We start from the raw sequence: 25,524 nt of genomic DNA on the forward strand, positions 1-25,524 counted from the left end.
ATTCTACCCAGTTAACCACTTCCTCAAAAAAACTACAGTAATGGCATTGACATAAAGTGTTCTTTCTCTGATTCACACCCTGAAACTATTACTTGTCAGTACACACATAAACTGTGGGAAGACATTAACACATTCATAGACTTCTCCCTTTACTTCAAATGCATTACATTTGGTTACTACTCATATCACAATACAAAATATAATACTGTTTCCTTATAAATTTGATTCTATACATAAGTAAATTGAATATCCATAAATGTAAATTCACAAACAACAAACAAACATTTTTTATGAAAGAAATAGTAATTTACATTCATAAAACATCTATAAAAAAAATTTTTTTTAAAAACTTTACACATACCTCACCATGTCACAGCCAGTAGCTGCATTGGCTTCCCAGCCATGCTCGTATTGATCTTAAAACTCTCATTTTAACATATAAAGCAGTTCATGGCATTGCACCAGAGTATATATTCAGTGTTGTTGTACCCTACACTCTTTGTTCTTCCAATTCATTTGCACTTCACCAACCCTCCTGCAAACTTAAGTCTATGGGGGAAAGAGCTTTCTCTTTCAGAGGCCCTAAGCTATGGAATGCTGTTCTTTTACTATTAGAAATGCCCCAGCCTTGGATTGTTTTAAGAAGTTACCTAAGACCCATTTATTTAAGGTAGTTTTAAAATATTTATTAATATTAGTTTTATCTGTGGTTGCTGTTGTATGTTGTATTTTGTGTTAAATCTTTTATTTTTTACATTTTTGGTATGGTGGTTGCTGTTGTATGTTATGTGTTTATTAAATCTTATAGCACTTTGAGTGTAATAAAAGCACATTATAAATAAAATGTATTATTAAAACTTTAGCAGTCTACATGTGTTTTCTTTTTTTATAAATACAATTTTTTCTGTGTGTATTTATTGTGTGTTTGATTAATGAATGGAATGCATCACTCTGGACTGTCCTTGTTGCATAAATGATAATAATAATAATAATAATAATAATAATAATAATAATAATAATAATAATTAGTAGTAGTAGTAGTAGTAGTAGAAGAAGAAGAAGAAGAAGAAGAAGAAGAAGAAGAAGAAGAAGAAGAAGAAATTCAGAAAGGAAATTTCATTTTAAAACTTTAACAGAACAACGTATGCTACACTATATGCCCAAACATTTATGGACACCTGAGAATCACACCTGTATTTGCTTGTTGAACATCCTATTCAACATTTAATACCCACTTTGCTGTAATAACCTCCACTCTTCTGGTAGGTTTTCCACTAGATTTTGGAACTTGGCTGTGGGGATTTGTGATCATTCAGACACAAGAGCATTAGTGAGATCAGGCACTGATGTTGGGCGTGGAGGTCTGGTGTGCAGTCAGCATTCAAATTCATCCCAAAGGTATTCAGTGAGGTCGACGTCCTAGCTCTGTGCAGGCCGCTCAAGCTTTTCCATTACGACCTTGGCAAACCATGTCTTGTCTTGTCTTGGACTTCGCTTTGTGCTCAAGGGCACTGTCTTGCTGGAACAGGTTTGGTCCTCTTAGTTCCAGTGAAGTGAAATTGTAATGCTTCAGCATACAAAGACATCCTATCTTCCCTAATAATGTGCTTCCAACTTTCCGACTACAGTTTGGGTAAGAACCACGTACGGGTGTGATGGTCAGGTGGTTTCGCCACATAGTGTACACCAGTGGTCACCAACCCTGTTCCTGGAGATCTACCTTCCTGAAGACTTTAGCTCCAACCATAATCGTGCCCATCTAACCATTGCTTGAAGAAGTTCTTGATCAACTAAAACAGGTATGTTAGATTTTGATTGGAGATTAAATTTTGAGGAAGGTAGATCTCAAGGAAGAATGTTGGTGTACATTATAACATGAAAGATATTTTACAGAGAATGGCAAGAGAACAAAAAGTCCCGGATATACTCCAATAGCCTATCTTGGAGAAATTTTGTTATGTAGGTAGTTAGTTAGTTTCACTTTTCCGTTTGTTTTTTTTAGTTAAAAAAAAATGCTTGGTCACTCTCTACACTAGGTGGCGGTAATGAGCGAATCTAGTGTTTGCTAACCGCCTTGAAACTAGAAGAAGGAGAAGCAGAAGAAAAGATTCAGTCGTCAGCAAAGTGACTCGGTCTAAAATGAACAATTTGGACAGTTTGAATACGTTTTTGACAGATCGCTTAATGACAGTCGCTGGAGAGATATTCCAAGTGTTTAAAGACGCGTTTAGTGAATATCAGTGTGAAATAGAGCGAATGAAAGAGGAGAACCGGTGTCTAAGAGAAGCGCTGGCTGAAATATACAACAGTGTTCAAGAGCGAGCAGGTACACACTTATTATAACTAATTATAGTGATATACAACACGAGGCAGGATTTTAACATTTGTTCATAAAACCCATAATTCACCTTAAACATCTTTAATAACTAAATGAATCTGTATTTACCTTCTATATCAACTCTTTGCTCATGTTCATCTTGCCTGTTAATAGTAAATGATCTCTGTTTGTATGCAGAGAAGCACAGTTTAAACCAGAGAGCCCTGAACACTGACACCTGCGACATACAAGTGAAACTGGAAGTAGAAGCTAGTCCATCTGATCCACAACAGTCTCAGAGTCACCCACCCAGAGGCACACCAAAGCATGATCATACTGTTCATGATCTGGACCCAGAATCGAGTTTTTCAGAGAAAACTGGGCTCAGGGATGAAAACGAGGACAGCAGCAGCAGCAGCAGCAGCAGCCTACACACAGGCTCATCGGTCACGGTCAAGGCAGAGCCGTGTGCATCTCAAAATGTCTGCTTTGCAGAAGTTAAAAACGAAGCTGAAGGCGATCAGGCAAGAGACCAAGAAGAACCTCTTTCCTGCACTTATTGCGACCAAACATTCACTGAGGTTCCTCAGCTAGCGTCACACGTGCAGAGTCACATGGCGTTGTTTACCTGTGAGGTCTGCAGAAAGTCCTTCAAGCAGAAAGGAACGCTGAAAACGCACATGATCGTGCACCAGAAAGAAAGACCTTTTGCCTGTGGGTATTGTATAAAGCGGTTCAAGCTGAAAAGTCACCTGAAAGAGCACGAGAGGATACACACGGGTGAAAAACCTTTCAGCTGCCCGGTGTGCATGATGTCTTTTACTCGCTCCAATCCTATGAAGATACACCTTCGGAATCATCATCGGGAACAGATATTACTCGATCAGTAGTGCAAGAATCAAGGCTGGAAAATATTAGACGTGTGGATAAATTCCACTGTTAGTTCATCTGTTGTTTCTTTTGTTACATTGACGGCCTTTACTAAGGCACCTCAGTGGCTAAATTTAATATCCTCATAGTTCTGCTGAATATAACAGAAGTACTAATTATTTGTTCTACAAGCTTAACTACTGGTTATTCGTTCATTATTCTGATTATTGTCTGCTTTCCCCCACACTAAATAAATACCAGTCTTATTTACTATCTGAGTCTGAATTCTACTGATCAACATATTTTATCCTGGAGACTGAACTTTTACACATTTTGTATTGTTTTTATAGAGAATTGAAAGTGGATGATGTACATTAGTGGTCACTAACCCTGTTCCTGGAGATCTGCCTTCCTGAAGACTTTAGATCCAACCATAATCGTGTCCAGCTGACCATCTGAACATTGCCTTAAGAAGTTCTTGATCAACTAAAACAGGTTTGTTTGATTTTGGTTGGAGATGAAACCTGCAGGAAGGTAGATCTCAAGGAAGAGGGTTGGTGACCATGGGTGTACACTTTATTAAATATTAAACCAATGTGTGATTTTTTTAATTTATTATTTTTAGTAATGAATAGAGGATTTTATTTTAAATGTGATTTCTGTTGCTTTAGTAAGTACATTCTTTTCATTGGTGACAATGGAGTATGATGCTCCAAAAGTACAAATACAAAATGTATGCAGTTCGCATGATGTATGTAAAATAGAGGGTATGATTTAAAAACAAATATGAAAAAAGGAAGCATTTAACCATTATTTAAACTGAAATAAATCATTCAACAAGTCAAATCTTTGTGTTTCATTACAAATGAATTTACTATGCTGAGTCATTGGGATCAAGAAAACAGCTATCCACTGTCAAATATTCACAGGCATGAAAAAGGATAGCAATAGATATCAAAGTGGTTAATAAATACATACTCAGACCAACTGTACAAACAGAGATTTGAAAAAGTTGGGGAGAAAATCTGAAACGATCATCTGGATTCATCCTTGAAATAAAAACGGATTCAAGTCCAAATTTATTGTAGTCACAAATGTAATTTTGACTGTTTCACTGTTTATATCTACAATATTTGTGTGCATTTTTTGTTTAACTGTGATAATAAAGCAGCTTCTACAAAACCCAGTTCAGATTAAATGTAGTTATTTTCTTGACTGGTAAGAGGATTTTAAATTAATGATTTACTGTACACTTCACTGAATGAACCCCATGTGCGCTGCTTCGCGTTTCCGACAGGTGGCGATCTAACGACGCCTTCTACTGTTTATTATCACTAAAGGGGCGAAAAACAGAAGAAGACGCAAAGTAGCACTTTTATACGAGTCTACACTGGAAAAATGGCTCATTTGGAGACGCTGAATTCGTTTTTCTGTGATCGTTTAATGGCTGCAGCAGCAGAAATATTCCAAGTAGTTAAGGACACTGTTTCTCAGTATCAGGAAGAAATAGACCGCTCCACACAGGAGAATATTTATCTGAGGAAAATGCTAGCGGAAGTTAGCATCAACAATGGACCAGGTGAATGAGCCGCTCAGTTTCTGATGCAACGTTGGCATAGTTTGTTTCATCTATGCAACTGTTGATGTGCTCTTGGTTGTTTATTACGGATTACGTTTTTAATAAATAAAATAATAATAATATTAATGTGTGACCACGACTTAGTAACCCGAGATAACGAGCTCATTAAGTCGTGACTACAGCTTCACAAGTTGTGATCACTGTGTTGTGTATAATTGCCTAAATATCAATAGAATTATAGTGATATCAATTATAATTATTAGTAGTATTATTTATTTGGCATTGTCCAACTGTGTGGTTTATAGCCATAAAAATAACGAACGAATCCTGTTAAAACAGCAACAAAAACATTAGTAGTTAAATGTCACTAAATCAAATGAAAATAATTATACAAGTTAATACAATATACAAGTTAAATTAAGAGTACATGATAATTTATAAATGAATAAATAAATGTAGATAAATATTTTTTTGCCAAGCACTGTGGTATGGTAAGAGTAGGTATAGATTTTAAGGAGCATATGGACTAATGATGACGTTTACATGCACATCAGTATTCTGATATTAATTGGAATGATATTGGCAGTGTTGTAATTAGTACTGAGTCATGTAAACGACGCAATCTGATTGCCCGATTCAGATTAAGACGATATTCGGATTCCCCAAATTCTGATTCTCACCCCAGTAATATACCTGTTTTAATTGGAAATTTGTTGCATGTCGACACATTCAGAAAATCCACTGAAAGGAGATCTATGCGCATGCTCAGTTTGCAAGGAATTGTGGGTGCTAACACATGCTTAGCTGTAGGCTTGGTATTTAAGAATGGCAACTCAGGAATACTTACAATAACCATGTATAGAGGAATATTCCGATGCCTGTACACATATAAACACTGTATTCAGAACATGGCTGCAACCCAAATATAGACCTTAAACATAATGTACATGTAGTCACGGATTCCATGAACAACACATTGTGTTGTCCTTGAAGCGATCTCCTTGTGAGCGACCGATCGCTCACACATGATCTGTGACTAGCCCAATCTGTGGCTATTACTTATTGATCTCAGGTGAATAAGTCATGGCCATACCTTAATTATCACATTCTCTTCACTTCATGATCTAGTTCCCATGCTTTGTGACAGGGTTTCCAAACCAGGAGGTTCAGGAGACTGATGGAAATGACTGACAATTTACGTTCCATTTTAATAATACTTTTTTTTTTTTTACAAGTTAAAAAAAATTAAATGAATTAAACCCATTCATATATAATGGTAACCTTATACGTAAAATGCGATAGAAGTTCATTGAATAACTCATGGGCCATGTCACGAGATAATAGGTCATACTCTATGAGAGTTAAGCGTAAATCATTCCTGATGGTTAAAAGCGTTTTAGCCTTTTACAACTCCTTAAACCCGCTTAAATGGACAGGTATGAAAGGCAATGTCAGCAACCGAAAATCACAAAAGGATGAAAATCCAAGCACAAGTTAGATGACAAAATCTCCAAAGCACGAAACGATCTGTAAGTACTAGCGATGAATATTTAAAGTTTGGGTTCACGTGCATGGCCAAACTGTTCTGTATGTGTGTGATCTGTTCGAAGCGGCTTTCATAAAAAGACATTTGGAAACAACACATGAAAACCTGGCTACAAAACCCTATTTTAAAGCAATCTTGCTGAGATTAAAACAGCAAGAAAAAAACTGTAAATAAGTAAAACAAACTTTTTCAACAAGAAGTTTCACTGCTTAACACCATGCTTAACATCTCCTGGGGTATTTCAGTCCATCCAGGATTTTGCAATTGGGATTGGGCCAAGACACGTCATGTGACATCATCACAACGCGTTGAACACAAATACAGCTAAAAGGTCTCATTCACCAACAAAATGAAAGACCCTGCAGAACCATTTTGTGCAATTGCAATTTTGGCAATTCAAGTAGTTTTCCACAAAAAAAAGCACAAAAAACTCCACAAATTGCATTGTAAATTTTGGAAAAATCTGCAACAAAATCAAACATTTTTTAGCCGCAACAATACCTCCCCCCCAAAAAAACTCTGTAAAAGCCTGTACGGACTCGTATTTGGTACAAATAATTTAGGTTGAAGGGTTTCAGTTTCTAAAAAAAAAAGTTGGGAATCCCTGCTTTACTAAGTCATGGTGATGCATTAGTATACTGTTCCTAGTTGTTAATAAGGCATAGCCACTTATTAATTATAAGAATGGCTGTCACGGGTAGCTTCTAATACTTAATAACACAATGAATTAAATGAATGGAGATAATCCTTGCTGCAGAACTAAATGTCCAGTGGGTGGAGCAGGACCTGATCCAACTCCTTCTAACTCTAACCCACAAGATGCTATGCAACACACCCTGGATATTTGGTTTGACTCTGCCCAGGTAGGAGGAGCTGGATCAGGTCTGACTCCACCCACTGGACCTTTAGCTCTGCAACAAGGGGTATTTGAATGTTCCTCACATATCATGAGCACCATCCAGGATTTCCAGTTGTTTACCTGAGCTCTGGGTTGAAATGGGATATCTTCTTTTTCAAGCTGTTTTCTCTGATGTGTTTCATAGTCATGCTTTGCTGCAGTTTCTACAGGTGCACAGACTAGCCGGACAGTTGGATTTCCTCCAGATCAGCAGAGCAGTAATGAAGAGGTGGTGGACTCGGAAACCTCACTAATACAGGTGAAGCTGGAGCTTAGCACCATGCAGCAGGATCTCAGCATCGAAGAGCAGGATGTCGAAGCCCAGCAGCCGGCGAGGAATGCACCTACATGCCATGTCCCTTCAGACCCTGCTGAGGACGTGACGGTCAAGCTCGAGGACGGTGACGCAGAGGTGGATTGCAGTGACGAGTTAACCACTGAAAGTCAGTTCGAACCAAACCCCCAGTCATTCTCTCAGCATGACTTCTCGAACCTACCATTTCACTTGCAAAGCCCGGCTGCGGAAAGACTCTTTCGTTCCAAGGTGCGCCGCAAACCTCTCAGGAGCGATGGGAATTCGAAGGGGCGCAAGCTTGCGCGCTGCAAAGAGAAAAAACTCCGCTGCGATCTGTGCGGGAAGTGGTACAGCACTCCTCACTCACTCAAAATCCACCTGAGGACGCATACGGGAGAGAGGCCGTTTCCCTGCAAGTTCTGCGTGAAGACTTTCCACCAGAAAGCGCACTTAAAGGAACACGAGAGGACACACACTGGGGAAAAACCTTACAGCTGTTCAGCTTGTGCGAAACGTTTCAGTCGGGCTCAGCAGGTCAGAGTACACATACACTATCATCATCAACACCAAGCGGCTACGATTATTAAAAACCAACAGTGTACGTGATCATTTTTAGGAGATTAGAACAGTTCTCTGATTTTTTTCTTTTTGCTTGTGAAATATTTATAGCTTGCCTTTACATGCCGTGTGTGTGTGTGCGCAAATAACATTTTATTCCTGTTAGCAGAATGTGTATTCTACCAGATTTTCACTGCTGAAATTATTAACAGAGAGATTAGACTTTTTAAAGTTGTTTTATGTTTTTTTTGTAAGTTGGTGTGAGTTATTACGGTTACTGACTGCTACATAACTGAAAAAAGACATACAGTATTTTGTACTGACTAGACATTCAAGAACAAAAATCCACTCTGAACAAGTTAAATATTATTATTGCCAAATAACATGATCATCTTCATTTATTTTATTTGAAAATTGTTCATCGACGTGGCAGTTTTCACTTTGGTCATCAATGCCGTTCAACTACCTGCTGGTCCTAGTGCCAGTTGGATTTAGCCCTCGTTCATCTCGACTTAAAGAGAGTGATGCAGCAGCGCTTTAGTCCTTTAATTTATCCAGGTCTCGCACATTCTCATCTGTACTTTCTGCTCAAACAGATCAACTACCAAAGCTTCGAGTTATAATGCGGTGTCTAAATGATGGCACGTCAGAACAACACCTCTCCGTCTATCTGGTGTCCAAGTTAAACTGTACATTTCATGCTCAGCGATGCTAAATACACTGGCGAGCTCCGTTTCTCTTTAAAACTTCCTGCCGTCGGTGTGATCACTGTCATGGTTGGTGTCTCGAATAAAAATCCCTCACAGTACATTCAAAAATATTTACTAATCTAGAAAATCCTGAAGGTTCGCAAAACAGACCCTTCGGTGGGTTTAAGAGGTTTCTAAAATCCAAACACTAACTGTAATTAATTAGTGTTTATAGTACTAATACTAACGGTTAATTAATTAACCGTTAGCGTTAGTACTAAATAGCAGTCTAGAATAGTGCATAAGTGTGTGATTTGAGACTCTGTGTTAGTTTATTTAATTGCGGACACAGTGTCACATGGTGCTATACTGCCTCCGCTATTTACGTTGGACTTCGTGGATGTGTCACATTAATTTGGGCAGTGGTAGCTTCAGTGTTGAAGTCATTGGGTTACTGATCGAAAGGTCATGAGTTCAGTCCCCAAGCTGCCACTCTTGGGCCCTTGAGCAACCCTGAACTGCTCAGACGTATGAATGAAATAAAAATGTACACCGCTCTTGATAAGGGTGTCTGCCAAATGGCGTAAATCTAATTTGTGAGTATGCACACAAGCGATGTGCCAAACGGCCAGAGGATACGCACGGCAGCCATCTTGCGTACAGTCTAGCGTTTAGCCGAGTCTCTGCTGAACATCAGCACAAATGCGTTCTCTAACTCTGAGTCCAGCGTTTGCTCTCTCCACTACATCTACATTGGATTTCTCCAATGGAAAATGGTGTGCGAGAAAGGAAGCTCTTTTATTGATTAATCCTCTCATAATAATAAAAAATACAGCACCATCCAACCGCTTAGCACCAGAATCACTAAGCATCTCAGTTATTTCAATATAAACATGTCAGGTTGTTTCAGGGTGAAATTTCCCTTTCAGTGTGTTAGGATGTTCCCTGAGCGTTAAGATAACTTGTCTTAAGTTCGGATTGTTGTCTTGTTGCAAGATATACCAACGTTTTATTTTTAAACATTTTGAAATGAAGTTCAAATGACCCATTCACAAATAAGAGGATGCAAAATTTTGCTCTCAACTGTATATTTAGATGTGCACTGCTGATAAGGAAATTGTTTATATGGAAGCTACATAACCACATCAGTTTCATTCTTATAACAGTTTTTTTTTTTTTTGCTTACCATCCGCTTTGTAAATCACATTCGTTCTGGATGATCGTTTTGTGAAATACAAAATAAACTAAATGTTCGAGGTCTACAGTGCATTGTGGTCTGCTTGTCCTGACTCATCATCTTTAATACCATTTCTCAGAAGTAATAGGGGCTGTCAACATTTTACAGTTCCTCAGAAAATATCTGTCTAGAACATGTTATTCAGACACCAAACAAAATGGAGGCTCTTCACAAATGCAGCACAGCGCTGATTGTTTCTACGTTACTACTTAAGGGAGACCTTATAGTTAATAGTACATGATTGCGGGGGTGTCTTAGTGACACTTATGAGCTCTGTATTCAGCAACCAAAAATTTTAACCCAGTCACTTAAATGCATTAACTTCTCATTCAGGCAACATCTCTTCAAGGAGACGGTCCTCCCTGCTCATCAGTTCTTCATCTGCACAAGCAGCCCATAAAAGATTATACTAGACATAAGCAGGAAGCAAGGCACTAGCCTGATGGGACAGGAGATAAGTCTAGCATTATGACAGAGTTATGGTTATATCCGAGTGAATTCGATAAACGTCTGACCACACAAGGAAATATTTGCCTTTAATTATTAGCCTCTGACTTTATGAACTAGCATTATGCTTCTTTATATTTATCTCTGACTCTTTAACAGTGTTAAATATGATTCACATCTCTGAATATGTCCTATTTCTCATTCCCTTGTGTCTCAGTATGTTGTGTCTCAGGTCAAAGGTTTGAAGATCAAACCTGTCTCCTGACTGGTCTCCCAACTGAATTCCTAACACCAGGGTCCCAGTTCCACTGTTGCTTAGCATGCGTTACACTACAAAACAGTCTAAGAAATTAGATATATAGAAAGGAAATGGGGCTAACCAAGAGCGAAGTGGCTTTTCAGCTCTGCAAAGAATTTTAGATGGCTTGAAAATGATGTGGAGTTTGCTTTGCTTCGGCTTGAGAAGTAATTATATTCTTCGGTAAGTTCTGGTGTCATTTAATAAATCAAACCAAGCTTTTTCCAGATTAAAGTCTAGAATAAACCACTATATCACTACTACTACTACTAGTACTATTACTAATAATAAGGTAAGAAGCTATATATATATATATATATATATATATATATATATATATATATATATATATATATATATAACAAGAATGTTGTAGCAGCCATAGACGTTTTATGAACATTAACTCCAACAAACCATATTCCTGTTGTCATGCCGTTTTTTCAGAGTCCTTTTGTGTCATAATTACTGCTAGAAGTAATAAGCAAGCAGTAGTGACTATGAGTCTGTATTCAGAAAAATGGGTAAAACCATGAAAAATTAAGAAAAGAAGTCAGTCTTCACAACCCCAGTGATCAAATGGTGTTTGATGGCATCAGTTGTTTTCCTGTAATTCAGGACCAAAATTTGTATATTTCCTCATTTATCCTGGTGTACATCACTACCAGGTACCTTAAAGAAGCTTGTATAGAGGGGTCTGAAAGAGTGCAAAAAATAAAGTGCACTGTTACTAAAGCGTCTATTAAAGTTGTTTATTTATTTTTTTGTTTTTTTTTAAATAAAAGCTTCAATGAGGTAAACAAACAAGTATACAAATAAAGCACAAAATTATCCTAACAAAAAACAGATGCAATGCTGCAATGGCGGTCCTGTGCGCAATTCTCAAAACGCCCACAAGAGGGCGCCATTCATAGATGGATCCGATTCTGGAAAGATGCTTAAATATTGGGAAAAATATCGGTAAAACGATTATCGATCGATCTCTACTATCAACTAAACTTAGCTACACTAGTAAAGAAATTTTACTTTGTCTAGATTTAGATATTACAATAAGACAAGGTTTTGAACAATTAGTTGTCCTTTAAAACAGTAAACTTGTCTGCAGAACTACTGCTTGCCACATTCGAGACTCTGTGAAGGTAACTGTAATACTTTTACCACACAAAGTGAATCCTGTCACACTGAACACTGCATTTCAGCAGGGCACGACTGCAACGTACTGATGAATAGTGCGAAAAAAAAGCCATCAAGCGCCTCAGGGGCCTACTACAGGCCGCTCTGTTCTGCACTACATTTCGTCACGGGTCTTTTATTTTGAAATCCGATGTGACGAGCGGCTCTGTACACACACACACACATACACACATATAGCAGAATCTAAAGGTTATTTCGACATGGCGTCTACTACTCAAAAGCCTAAAATTGACTCGCTGAATGCTTTTATCCACCAGCGTTTGACGAACATCGCAGGAGAGATCTGTCAGCTTTTTCAGGAGACTCTGGCCGCGTACCAGGAGGAAATAAACCACTCCAAACAGGAAAATGTTTATCTCAGGAAAATGCTGGCTGAAATCACACTCGACAGAACAGACAGGCTGGGTGTGTAGCTTAGCTTAGCTTAGCTTAGCTTAGCTTAGCTTAGCTTAGTTTACTGATGACTAACATAACATGCGGTTTTATGTTTTCAAACCTGATTAATAAGCTATTTATAAACAGATGATCAACAGTTGAGCTTCTATCACTGGGCTTTACCTAGCAGGCTAAGAACGCGCTGGGTTGCTAGCTAATGCTGTCGATAAGCGTAATGTTGCATTCAAGCGCCACCTTAATTAATAAAGTAAATACGAGTTTCCGACCTAAAACGTATTAATCATCATGAATATGGAGGGTATGTTTTAGTGCTCGGTGGTTAATCATTCTTTTAATGAATAGATAGATATGTAAGACGACATTACAATAGATCAGACTTGCTAGCTAGCAGACAATAACAGCGCATTTGAGTAATTGGTACTTCATAATGACTGCCTCCCAAGTGGGAAACACTAGAACTGAAGAAGAATTTGACGGCAGCATTAATCTCTCTCTCTCTGTCGCTCTCCTTATTTTGTCATTGTGGTTTTATGTATACTCTTCTTTGGTTTTATCCATACCACTGAAATTACATGAACAGATTCCTTTACATACAAATGTATCAAGTTAGATATATCTGGAAAACTTGCACTTGGTGCTGTTGTGACAATCAGGAAGCTTTCTTGAACTGGGTTTTGGGTAAGGAAATGAACAAAACACTTAGGCCCTGATCACAGGGAAATCCTTTTCCAGTTTAGGAAGTTTTACAGCTGAAATTAAAAACTGTAACCTTGGTGTTTTTTTTATTTTTTTTTATTAAATCTATACAGATCTATTTGCATTTCCATTGTATTTGCAGATGCACAGACCAGCCAAGCAGATGGATTTCCTCCAGAGAAGCAGAACTCCAGCCAAGCACCAATGGACCCCGAGACGTCAGTAATACAAGTGAAACTGGAGCTTAGTACCACGCAGCAGGATCTTGAACTACCAAAAGAGTCATGTGCTACTCATGCTTGCAGCCCTGAACAGTCTCACAGAGCTGAAGAACCACATCACGATATCTCAGGTAAAAGATTGAGGTGCTTGCATACATTCATATATACTCATGTAGTACAGTCAAATTAGAGCAAGGTGAGTTACGTTTGACCCAGGCATGTCTACAAATTGCATTGTAAGAGAGAAACATGAGCTCCCTTCTTTTCCAGACAACACCTGACATGGTTTCACTCATCATGCGTATTTGAAAACTTCATTACAGGAACCTCGTTCGTTTACAAGGTTCGTGTTAAGTGATTCTCAAATGTGCTATTGAAAATCCACGTTGAAGCACAAACAAATTCCAACAGAAACAGTTGTGAATTTTGTGGAAACTGTTCAAGCCACAAACATTTTTAACATTCACCTCGGAGCTCTTACAGTGGAGAGACGAAAGACTCACTGCTGCATGGCATGTAGAGAGAATTTCCATCAGATGTACCTAGTCAAACTTTTCTTTAAGCAGTATCACCCTCGGCTGCTCAGCTTATGGACTGAGATGATTTTTTTCATTCACTATGATCAGCTTTGTCAAACAAAACCCCTTTCATTTTAAAATCAGTTTTATTTAAAAAGTTCAAAACATATTAACATGCACATCTTTTACGATAAGGACCAGCAGATCGTTTCCATGAAGAAACAAAGCATGAATATTTCTGTTTCTTTATTATGGCTTGGAAGTTAAGGCTACTCTTTCTCTCTCTCTCTATCTCTCTCTATCTATCTATCTATCTCTCTCCAAGATACGTTCTTTTCATTTTAATTCATGATGTTAAAACAGTTCTGAGAGCCTAGTTACATGGAATTAGCTTTGAGTGGTTTTGTCCATTTAATGTAAATGAGTAACCAGAGTATCCCCTGGTTTAGTAGTACATCTTTTTACATTGCAGAGTATTTAGAAAGCGAATATCCATATCATCTTACCCCAAGCTTGTTGTAAATGTTTAGTGGGGAAATTTGTCTGTTTTACTTTTAGAATTGAAATCTTAATCTGCAGCATTTGATATCATGCATGTAATAAATTCAGATCTGGAAAAAATGGAAATGTATCCCATTTTATTTTTGTTTCACGTTGAGATCTCTGAGAACTCCACTTATTATGTCTGTGTCACTCACTCGCAGTGTCTCTGCTTAGGAAAGTTTCACGATTCACATGTGGGGAAAATATTAGCTCATATTGGAGCCAATGACCTCAACCATCCTGACCATGCGGGCAAAACTTGACCATACCCACATTGAAAGTTCACATAGAGATGCTCACAAACAAACAAAAGCAGACAGAGAGGAAACACTTTCCCACAAAAAAACCTAATGTATTCAATTCACAGAGACTAATGCTTGTGTATTCACAGATTGCAGTTCACAAGTTGGTGTGAAACAAAAGTAACCACTCCCAGACACAAGTGCACCTCTTTCACATTCTGTGTACATTCCCCTTCAGTGAATTGGCTGTTTTTGTCAGGCAAATTTTGTTCTCGTTTGGTCTAACTGCTGCCTTCGCTAAAAACGGAGCAAAACAGAACACACAGTAGTAAGGGCCCAAAAGCTGTTAAACTATAGATGTTGGAGATCTCTGAGAGAGTTCTGCTTGGATATTAGTCTCTAGAGGACTTTATGACTATAATATTAATGCAGTGAGCATTAATAGATGTCCATGAAGGATCATTTGGATGAGGACCTCCTCATCCAAATGAAATAATGTGAAATAACGTGATGTCTAGTACTGTAGAATCTACATGTCATTAAAAAATGTATTCTGTGCTCCTGACAGATGAACAGCGAAGTCACACTGATGGAGTTCCTGTTCCTCTTAAACAGCCAAACTTCACCCAGGAGCCACAAGATTGCAATCCCTCACAAATCCAAGTGAAGCTGGAACCTTTGACGGGACATGAGAAGGCTGAGTCACAAGAGCAACTGCGTGATGCTTCTTCATTCAGTTCCTCCCCTGTAAGGACTGCCAGTAGACAGGGGCAGTCTCACGCTTTCTCTGTTAAAATGGTGAATGTTCTGGCAAAAAAGGGTCATTGTTCAAACACAGCCTCACCCATAGCAGTCTCAAGCAAACCAGAAACGTGGAACTGTACAGGATTGTCCTCCGATATCTCATCTACACCTGGGAAAAGTGAAATTCTGTTAGAGCCTTCTATAAAAGACGAGCCCGTTTCCCAGCCCTCTTCTCAATACGAGAAACCGCCGAATGACTTCTCTCGTCTGAAATCTCGCTTGCAGAGTCACGTTCCTTACAGGCCGCTCTACTGTGACGTGTGCAGAAAGACTTTTCAGAACGAATGGCAATTGAAAAGGCATTTGCTCAAGCACCAGAACAAGAGACCGAACTGCTGCGAGTTGTGCGGGAAGTGCTACAGTACACCACACGTGCTCAAAATCCACCTCCGAACTCACACGGGAGAGAGACCGTATCACTGCAAGTTCTGCGAAAAGACTTTTAGTCAGATAGGTCACTTGAAGGGGCATGAAAGGATTCACACTGGAGAAAAAATTTACAGCTGCTCAGTATGTGGGAAATGTTTCACTTGGTTGAGTCAAGCCAAAGAGCACATTCGGAGCCATCCTGGTCAGCCGGCTAGAGTTCAGAGAAAAATCAACCAGTGATGGAAAAAATGCGGAATACATATTGCCGATGCTTAACTGTGAATGGAAACAGGAATGATTATGAGAGAGAAAACTGGTTAAAAGTCCTGTAGCTCAAAAGAGATTAAAGTTAAAAGATTATTAAGAAAATACCTCTGCTCATGTATCTCAGCTTCCAATCAGTCCATACAGGATTTCACAGACTTTTTTGTGATAATTGCGGCCAAAAATGCTTGATTTTGCTGTGTCTTTTTCTTTCTTTTTTTTTTTTTTAATTTGAGATGCAGCTTCCCGAGTATTTTGAGCTTTTTTAAGCGGAAAACTACTTGAATTGGCGAAATTCCAATTGCATGAATAGTCTTTCGCAGTGATGTTTGTTGGTAAATGAGACCTTTTAGCTGTACTCATGTTCCACACACACATGAACCAAAGAGGGCTTTGACTGAATGTGCGTCGTGATGTCACACGACACAGCTTGGACCAAATCTGAGGTAATTTTAGAAAAATCTCAAGATCCTCTGAGTTTTGCGGAGTTTGTTTGATTTTGCGTTAATTTACGCGATCATGAAATCCAGGCGAGAATGTCCGATGGTTTATTCGTTATAAGTATAACGAATAAAAGACAGCAGGGCATGCTGTTATATCAAAGTGATCAACAGAGGGCTGGTGTTGTGGAAGCGGGGTTACTGTTACCATCCCGAAGCTGATTATTTTCCACATAACAACTCGTCCTGAAGTATTTTGTTCCTCTTATACCACACTGATTGAAAAATTGTATAATTTCTAATTTGTTAGTCATAGTGTCATAATTTTTACCCGTTCATAGTTACATTAAGTGTTGTGTAACATCTGCAAGACAAATTCATTCTTGTTATCATGACCTGCATTATAGCAGCTATAAACAACCATTCTGTCACCAGGTAGTAAGACAAAAAAAATGTAGAGAAAGCAGAAAGAGTAAACCGCTGAAAGACTTTATGGTTTATTGTTGCATCTGATTTAACTATGCTGTTTTGGAAATAAGGACACAGTGCTTCCCGAATATTTTAATTGATCAGTCTGCACAGGATTTGGCAGCTTTTATCGTGATTGTTGCAGCCAGAAATTATTGATATTGCTGCAGCTTTTTTTCAAAGTTTGTGATGCAACTTGCAAAAAAAGCACAACTTGTGCTTTTTTTTTTTAGGTGGAAAACTACTTGAATTGGCAAAAATGCAATTGCAGAAAATTGTTTTGCACGTCCTTTCACAGTGGTTTGTTGGTGAATGGGACCTTTTAGCTGTACTCCTGTTCGGTGCACGTGATTCGAAGAGGGCTTTGCCTGAATGTGCGTCGTGATGACGTTACATGCCACGTCTTGACCCGAACCTGCAGAAAATCTGCAATAATTTTGAGAAATTGCAAGCTCCGCCGAATATTGCGGAGTTTGTTTGATTTTGCGTTCATTTCTGTAATCGTGAAATCCTGGAGGGACTGACTGATGTATAATTGACTCATCAATGCTATGTCCTTAAGCCTGTGACCTGGAAATCAAATATAATGTCCACCATCTTTAAGGTTGTATCACTTTGTTAAAAGCACTCAGAGGAATGGAGAGAGATGAGGATTTCTGGGACAGAATAAATAAGTGCTTTCGGATGAGGAGTTTATTTATTTATTTATTTATTACACTGTCATGTAAACCTATGTTGTAACTTTTCCACTTCTTCCAAATAATAGTCTTACCAATAGGAAGAAGAGGAAGAATTAACAGTAGGTACAAAAAAAAGTCACGTGATAAGTAGAATCTTGTATTCCCTAAAACTAAAAGTCTCCCTTTATGCATGTGGTGTACACATGCATAAATATTTTGATTGTTAATTGAGTGTGTAATAAGACTCTTATGTATGTGCTATGCTCTGTCAGTTGAGATGCCTGTGGAAGTCACTGATGAGTGAGAAATTGATGGGTCTCGTTTAGCAACACTAAAATTGACAACACTAAACTTGTGATCATATGAACATCTTTATCAGAATATAATGCCAAACTATGACTTTTAACATGCATAATACTTTATTCATTAAGATGATGATAATAAATTTATTTTCCTTATTAGTATATTGGCTATTTTCCTTTTTGTTTGTTTGTTTTTGCTTGCGTTATTAAGTCATGATATTAAGTAATTATGAGTCATAGAAAATTATGTGGCAATAGAAAGTGTTTTGCTATCAGACAGTAATAAGTGCATGTATAACATCATGTCAGAATCAGCAAGTGTGAAGACACAGCTAGATGTTAGTACTTGAATGGATCTGCTTCTCGCTTAAGGTAGGTATCACTCGAACATCTCTTCAGATCTACAGTGACAGCAATGGCACATTGAACCGATTCTGCAGGTCTGGAAGATTTGCTGAATATAAATAAACCGTGGTAATAAGACAAAAGGAATGAGTAGCTGGATTAGGACTGAAGCCCATCAAGGAGGACAGACAAGTTACAGTTAAATTAAAGGGGACAAAACCACGGATGTCAAAATGAATTACTATTAACAGCCTATGAATATTATTGTATTCCTTTTAATTTTTCTAAAAAAGGTAATTATGTAATCAATGTCACCCTTTGTCAAAACCCATCTCTCCTGCTTAATCCTGTTAGGTCCTGTGTATTCAAGCATCAGTATGAGAGAATAAAATAAAATGTGACAAAGCACAAGAATTCATAACATACTAGAAAGAAAATGCTACTAAAACAAACATTTTTAAAAAAATAAAAATAAAATGTTCATTCTTTCCTGCATATTGGAGAGCAAGAAACAAAGTCCCATCTGTATCTCTTTGTTGCAAGAAAAGCATCTCACTACAAGAAAAAGATATTATGAGATAATAAAAAGTTATGAGAAAACCATCTTGGTAGTATGAAAACCTTTATAAAACATTTATATTAACTTAATTACTACAGTAACTGGCAGTTATCTTTGGATTGATTTTAAGTGAGTATACAAATGATCACTGGTGAAGATCCATGATGAATGGCACCATTTAATGCAGATATGCAGATGGTTTTTTTTGTTCTTGCTGAAAAAAACAATAGAAACCCTCATAGAATTTGTATTGGTTTTAATGGAAACTAATGGTCCCTGTGGGTCTCTACTGGTAATTTATTGCCTTCTACTGGTGGCATGTTATGTCTAGTGGTTACCATTAAGGACCAGTAATGATGATGGTAATGGTTTTAGTGGTTCTAATGGGAACTGGATTGGTTTTAATGGAAACTCTAATATTCCCTGTGGATCTCTACTGGTAATTTATTGCCTTCTGCTGGTGGTATGTTATGTCTTGTGGATACCATTAAGGACCAGTAAGGATGATGGTAATGGTTTTAGTGGTTCTAATGGGAATTGGATTGGTTTTAATGGAAACTCTAATATTCCCTGTGGGTCTCTACTGGTAATTTATTGCCTTCTACTGGTGGAATGTTATGTCTAGTGGATACCATTAAGAACCAGTTAGGATAATGGTAATGGTTTTAATGGTTAGCTAAAGGTTTGTAATGGTATTTGTAGTGAAAACCATTAGAATTTCTGATGACAGCGTGTATTGTTTTCCCCCGCATTGTTGTCTTGTGATCTCCAGACAAATTCAGAAACGCTGTTTTGCCCTACCACTAGGTGTCAGTAATGTGTCAGATAAAGTGTTGTTGTTGTTCTTCACAAGCTTTAAACGAAGAAGAGACTGTTCAGTTGAGAGCTGTGGATTTTGCCGCAAAAAAAAACAAAATGGCAAAGTTTGAGTATTTAAATACGTTTTTTACTGAGCGTCTGTTAGCTGTCGCGGGAGAATTATTTCAAGTAGTTACGGACATTATTACCGAGTACCAGGAGGAAACAGACCGAACCAAACAGGAAAACATGTACCTGAAGAAAATGCTAACAGCAGAGCGATTGGCTAACGGACGAGGTGAGATGTCAAGATAAGAGCTATGTCTCAATACAGCACATACCGTGCATCCTATGTAGTGCACTAGATATATTTAAGATTCAGTTTGTGTACATTCTAGTCTTAGTTTGTTTCTACAGCATCACACCGGTCCACTGCGAAAGTATTGAGTCAGAAGGAATTTTACTGGCCAAGTACACAAGGAATTTGAGTCTGTTGATGTTCTTGTGGTTCTTCCAGACAGCACGCCTTACAATAAGATAACAAACAAAAACATATCCCAAGAAAACACAATGCTGTCATTGATACAGTCAGTTAAGTGTTTATAAGTCTATGGTTTATATGGTCGCCTGGGTGCAAGGGGTCAGTGATGAGATCTTCTCGCTTCCTGTCTCTGGAGGAGAAGAGATCTTTCAGGAAGGCCCTGGATTCTTCCTATGAGCTTTTCATCTGACCTGACAAACAATATGCTGTAGTCTGTTCAATTTATTACTGGTTGCACAGCCAACCAGACTGTTATTGAGGTCCAAAGACTGTGTGGAACTGGGCCAACAAGTCATGAGGACGTGTGGTAAATAAGCAGGAAGTACATCCTCTGCTGGGCCTTCAAGTTTGCTTCTCACTCCCAAATCCTGAGAGATTACAGAACCCCTGTGCAAAAAATAAATAAATAAATAAATAAATCACAGAGATTGCCATCGTTCATTTACACGTTAAACAAAAAAAAAAACAGAGCATGGATGCACATGAGTTTTACAGAGATATATTTTAAAATGGCCTTCAATAAAAAGGTATTTCTTCTGTTACTTCCTGACATTGGTACGTAATCACGATCTCATCCCTATCACATCCTCCTTGGCAATGAGGCAAACGGAAGAGAGCTATACACACACCGGTCACTGTAACTGTAAAGGTTCTCATGAGCATGAAAAAGTCTCTGTGATTTTTATTTTTGAACAGGTCACTTCAGGTGCTCTTTAAGAGACAGTAGTTTAAAAAAAAACCCTCAAGGTCATACTAAAGGTCATTTTGACATACACTAACGCTCCGATTAGATTTGGGTTTCCACTTAACAGATTAGTGTTTGGAAATGTTAACCGATGTGGCAATAAAGCTTGGATAAGTCAAAGTCTCATTAATTGGACAGCTAATTATTATTGAAAATGTGATCTCTCGGTACATGTCCAGGAATTCAAAATATGTATGTGCAATTTATATTATTATTATTATATATTTTTTTATAAACAGATGGTTCAACTAATCAAGCAGTTCCCCAGGAGCTGCCAAACATCTCCCATGGACCCCTGGATTCAAATTCCTCAGTAATACAAGTAAAGGTGGAGCTGTCTACCACGAAGCAGGACAACATGTCACCGGAACCAGTAAATGATCCGTCCTCAGTGACTACACCACACCATTTCTCAGGGAAGACTACAAATGAGGAAATAAACGATGACTATCTCCATAATAACTCGGAAGTCCCTATAAAATCTGAGCCAAGGGACTCCCAGATCGTCATATCTGATGACTCAAACCCTGCCATGCAAAGTGAGAGTATAATTGAATATAATTTGGTAGGTTTAAGAGACGATCAAGGTCCTGATCCCTCTTCACATGATGCACTGCAAAGCGAGACAGCTGATAGAATTGTTTACTGTCAATATTGTGGAAAGCCTTTCGGAAACCGTGGCCAGATGAAAAGGCATATGGTTGTGCATCAGAAAGACAGGCCAAGGCCGTATCGCTGTGACTTGTGCGGAAAGTGCTACTCCTATGCACAGGTGCTTGAGGTCCACCGTAGGACTCATACAGGGGAAAGGCCGTATCACTGTAAATTTTGTGGAAGGCGTTTTAATCAGAAAGGACACTTAAAGGAGCATGAAAGAATTCACACTGGTGAAAAGCCTTTTGGCTGCCCAATTTGTGGAAAACGATTCATTCAGTCCAGCCAAGTCAGAAAACATGTCAATTACCATCATCCTACAGTGCAGCTGTCATAAAAGCAGTAAGGTAGCAGAAGGAAATTGTCAAAATATTCATTGGTAGCCCCTGAACATGCTAAGCGATAAGGCCTGTGATTGGAGCATTCATTTGTAAGAGAATAACCAAAACCTTAAGCAGAACGTATGCTTCACTTTTTACGCGGACGCAAGGAACAGCGTACAGTACGCGTGACGTAAATTTCGTCATGTACGCGCGCCGCCCGATTTTTCTTGGTATTCACACGTTGCACATGCGCATTTTATTCTTTTGCACTACTTAGTTGTTCCACAAGGTGGCAGCAGTGACCCGGGGCCGTTGATTCTCAATTGTTGAAGAAAAAACGGACGACACGGAAACGAGTGCAGGTTATAAAGTACATTTACATTTATTCATTTAGCAGACACTTTTATCCAAAGCGACTTACAAATGAGAAAATACAAGCAAAGTACCCGCATTGGTATAATTTTAGCCTTAAAGTGTATTTGTATATGGGTGCTAATCGTGGTGAGAGATTGCCCAAGTGTTGTTCCTCGTAGTATTGTTATTCTTCTTCGTTGTCATCCAAAAAGACCTGATTTACTGCTCTGTACTGACTCTTGCAGGCCAGGAGGGATAATGCAAGTTGTCGTACTGCGAATGCGTCGACCCCCTGCGTACGCGTACATGTCAAATGGAGTATACTTTGAAAGGCTATGCGTACGCGTAAAAAAACGAAGCATACCAGAGGATTTAGAGAGCATACAAGCTTGCAAATGTCTTGACTTCTCACAAACCTAGAGGACATTGTTTTGCTGAACGAACACCAGGGCATTTATCTTTCACTGAGTGACATAGCCTATTGAGTTAGTAGTGTGTCTACATAGTGGCATAGCAAATCAAGTGGTTAGACATCTTTTATTTTATTATTATTTTTAATTTTTTGTTACTTAGCCATAAAAAGATCCCCCACATATATCATCCTTTCTGCATTTAGTATCTTCTCATGCAAAGAAATACAAGAATCCAGATTAGAAACAACAGCTTATAACAAAATGAAATTTACATGAAAATTATGTCATTGTTGTTATTATACTAATTGCTTGTCAGAATTTCTTTGAACAAGTTTACCTCTGTCATGTCCATTGTGCCTTTGCTCTTTCTATATGAAATTAAATTAAAGGTTTTTTGTTTGTTTTGAGGTTTTATCTTTGTTAATTTTACGCTAAATGTTAGTATACTGTTTTCATTTGTGGGTAATTGTAATTGCAGGTCATTTTTAGCATGTTAAAAAACTGTTTTCAAAAATATTTGTATACATGGGCAAGTGTGACAAATCTAGTGACTTCCCTCTCAGAGAGAGAGAGGAGCAACACATTCAGTGTGAGAGAAAGAATAAGAAAGACATTCTGTCGCTTCTAACTTTCTCGCTGAGCGATCATTTTACACGTAAATATCAACAAAATCACTGCACAGCCGTTGTCTTTAACTGATGTGCCTGGTGATTTTGTCGGTTGTCGTCGTGGTTATAAATTTGGATTTTAGTAGTGCAGAGCAGCACATGTGAAGTGATTGCTGGTTAACATGTAGCCTCTTAATGGGTGGCATTTGTGTCACTATTTTATACTTGTTCCATTGGCTGACAACAGAAAAAAAAATATGTAAATGAGAACAGCTTTATTGGCAATTTGGCTGTATTAAAATACAGTACATGAGCACAGATAGTAGGAGAGAAGTAAAAAGATGCAAATCTGTGATGACATAATGAATATGCTAATTAGTGCATGACATCATCCAGCGACTTTCCATTGAAAGTTGTTGGCAACAGTGCTCCTGTAACTCACCTGGAGTATAGTGACGTTATAGTGAAAATGAAGCAATGTCTGAGAAATACAAATTTAGTCCATATGGCTGGAAAAGGCAGCAGAAAGAAATAGTGGGCTATTCCAGAAAGTCCTGGAATTTCAATAGGAAACATCTGTACGAATCCTGAAGCATTCATGTTATGAGATGCTTATGACACATTTATGGAAGGAGTTTCCAGTGTCTGCATTGTGTAAGGGTCATTTGTTTTTTCACTATGGAAGAGTCCTCTGCTGGATGGGGACTTTGTGCTTTCTGGTTTCTTAGTAACATGACAAGCATTTATAGCTTGTCGTGGGGTGGGGTGGAATATTTTCCTATAAGCTCACCTCTTTGTGTTTTATTCCTTACATATTGTTCACATATTGTGCACACTTTATGTGATTATCCTCTACACTGACATGTTGTGCTGTAGACACAATAGACTGACAATAGCCCTTGCAAGCCTGATGGCAACCCTTGCACTAAAAACACACCAAAACACACAGGAAGCTTTCAAAATGGCAAGCATGGAGAGCTTGAATTCTTTTTTCATCGAGTGATTGATGTCGGTGGCTGGAGAAATATTTGAAGCAGTTAAAGACCCTTTCTGAATACCAGGAGGAGATAAAGAGGACAAAACAAGAGAACCGCCATCTGAGGCAGAAACTGACTGAATTAAACATTAGTATTAGGTGTGAAAAACAAACACCAGGTAGTGTATTTTATTTACACAAGAGTCTATATAAGGGGTGTTTTTAATAATTTTTGTGTACGGTTTGTGTGTAAACCTTAAAATGCCTTGTGATTCAATTGTATACTTTGTAAAAGTGATTTTCAATCTTTCTCTTATTGAACCTGTCGCTAGCTACATAAATTGAAGTCCAGATGTAAGCTCTAGTAATGGTGGTGAAAATCTATGCATATTATTTCAGTTAAAATGGCGAGAGTAAGAGCAGATGAGAAGTCGAAACTTACCCTCTGTTTTGTCCAAAGTGTATAACATCCAGTTATTGTCAGTTAGCGACATGTTTTTTCCCTTTAATTTCTTTTAATTTCTTTTTTTTTTTTGCATCAGATGAAGTTATTGAAAAGAACTGAGGTTCTCAAATTAATACCTCCATGTATTTATTGATTATTTAATACCTCCAATTCCTCTACTACAAGTGTCTATATTTCCCCCTCTATTCTAATTATGTTGTACTTTTTTCTGTATTTAACTTCAGCTTCTAGTGATGATTCTCCAGAACAGCAGAATTTCACTCAGGCATCCTTGGACTCAGAGACCTCAGTAATACACATGAAGTTGGAGCTTGCTTCTGTAAAAAAAAAAAAAAAGGAGCTTTAACAAAATCTAACAACGGATGTATTTTCCCTCAGTGGAAATAATGCCCATGGTGATACGTTTTCCTCAGGTAAACCAGTTATCGAGAATGAAAATAAGGATGCTTTAAACAAGAACCAAATGACACTAGTCAAATTAGATAATCGTGACTCCGACACTGCGTACTAAGCCCTCGGGCCAAGTGATGATCCTGTGGGAAATGTTAATGAAGGCCCGTATCCTTGTCCTCATTGCAAAGAAACATTTGCTGACCTACATCATCAGACTTCTCACGTGGCGGGTCACGCAGATAAATTGTTCGACTGCAAGGTTTGCCATAAGCCTTTTGCAGATTGAGTACTTGGCGAAACATGAAACCATCTTGCATGAAAAAAGCAAACTGTACCGCTGCAAGTTGTGCGGGAAGTCTTTCACCATCCCCAGACCTCTCATGGTCCACCTCAGAACTCACACAGGCAAAAAGCTGTATTGTTGTTCTGTGGGAAAGGCTTCACTCAGAAAGCCACCGTACTGAACACGAGAGAATCCACA

At 38.2% G+C, this 25,524-nt stretch overlaps 3 protein-coding genes across 3 annotated transcripts; all 3 read left to right on the forward strand.

The window, feature by feature from the left end:
• The first annotated feature begins 2,063 nt into the window (after window positions 1-2,063).
• LOC108280986 (protein glass) lies at window positions 2,064-3,458 on the forward strand. The gene is made up of 2 exons (XM_017496497.3): window positions 2,064-2,326; window positions 2,516-3,458. The coding sequence occupies exons 1-2, from the start codon at window positions 2,140-2,142 to the stop codon at window positions 3,205-3,207; spliced, it is 879 nt and encodes a 292-aa protein (XP_017351986.1). The 5' UTR covers window positions 2,064-2,139; the 3' UTR covers window positions 3,208-3,458.
• A 1,053-nt stretch (window positions 3,459-4,511) lies between these two features.
• LOC108281052 (zinc finger protein 12) lies at window positions 4,512-18,030 on the forward strand. The gene is made up of 5 exons (XM_053673908.1): window positions 4,512-4,766; window positions 7,372-8,107; window positions 11,960-12,330; window positions 13,160-13,369; window positions 15,110-18,030. The coding sequence occupies exons 1-5, from the start codon at window positions 4,586-4,588 to the stop codon at window positions 15,952-15,954; spliced, it is 2,343 nt and encodes a 780-aa protein (XP_053529883.1). The 5' UTR covers window positions 4,512-4,585; the 3' UTR covers window positions 15,955-18,030.
• Window positions 18,031-19,624: 1,594 nt separating this feature from the next.
• On the forward strand, window positions 19,625-23,007 carry LOC108280969 (zinc finger protein 37). Its single transcript, XM_017496466.3, has 2 exons — window positions 19,625-19,868; window positions 21,096-23,007. The coding sequence occupies exons 1-2, from the start codon at window positions 19,688-19,690 to the stop codon at window positions 21,845-21,847; spliced, it is 933 nt and encodes a 310-aa protein (XP_017351955.1). The 5' UTR covers window positions 19,625-19,687; the 3' UTR covers window positions 21,848-23,007.
• The last annotated feature ends 2,517 nt before the right edge of the window (window positions 23,008-25,524 follow it).

Source organism: Ictalurus punctatus, chromosome 21 (assembly GCF_001660625.3).
Source record: "Ictalurus punctatus breed USDA103 chromosome 21, Coco_2.0, whole genome shotgun sequence".
Lineage (NCBI taxonomy): Eukaryota > Metazoa > Chordata > Actinopteri > Siluriformes > Ictaluridae > Ictalurus > Ictalurus punctatus.

What these genes read in the sequence shown, in the direction of transcription:
- LOC108280986 (XM_017496497.3), top strand. Translation starts at nt 2,140, where the DNA reads ATGAACAATTTGGACAGTTTGAATACGTTTTTGACAGATCGCTTAATG. An exon ending in CAGTGTTCAAGAGCGAGCAG is followed by an intron (nt 2,327 to 2,515) that starts GTACACACTTAT and finishes GTTTGTATGCAG; the next exon opens with AGAAGCACAGTTTAAACCAG.
- LOC108281052 (XM_053673908.1), top strand. Translation starts at nt 4,586, where the DNA reads ATGGCTCATTTGGAGACGCTGAATTCGTTTTTCTGTGATCGTTTAATG. An exon ending in CGACAGAACAGACAGGCTGG is followed by an intron (nt 12,331 to 13,159) that starts GTGTGTAGCTTA and finishes TTGTATTTGCAG; the next exon opens with ATGCACAGACCAGCCAAGCA. An exon ending in ACCACATCACGATATCTCAG is followed by an intron (nt 13,370 to 15,109) that starts GTAAAAGATTGA and finishes TGCTCCTGACAG; the next exon opens with ATGAACAGCGAAGTCACACT.
- LOC108280969 (XM_017496466.3), top strand. Translation starts at nt 19,688, where the DNA reads ATGGCAAAGTTTGAGTATTTAAATACGTTTTTTACTGAGCGTCTGTTA. An exon ending in GCGATTGGCTAACGGACGAG is followed by an intron (nt 19,869 to 21,095) that starts GTGAGATGTCAA and finishes TTTTATAAACAG; the next exon opens with ATGGTTCAACTAATCAAGCA.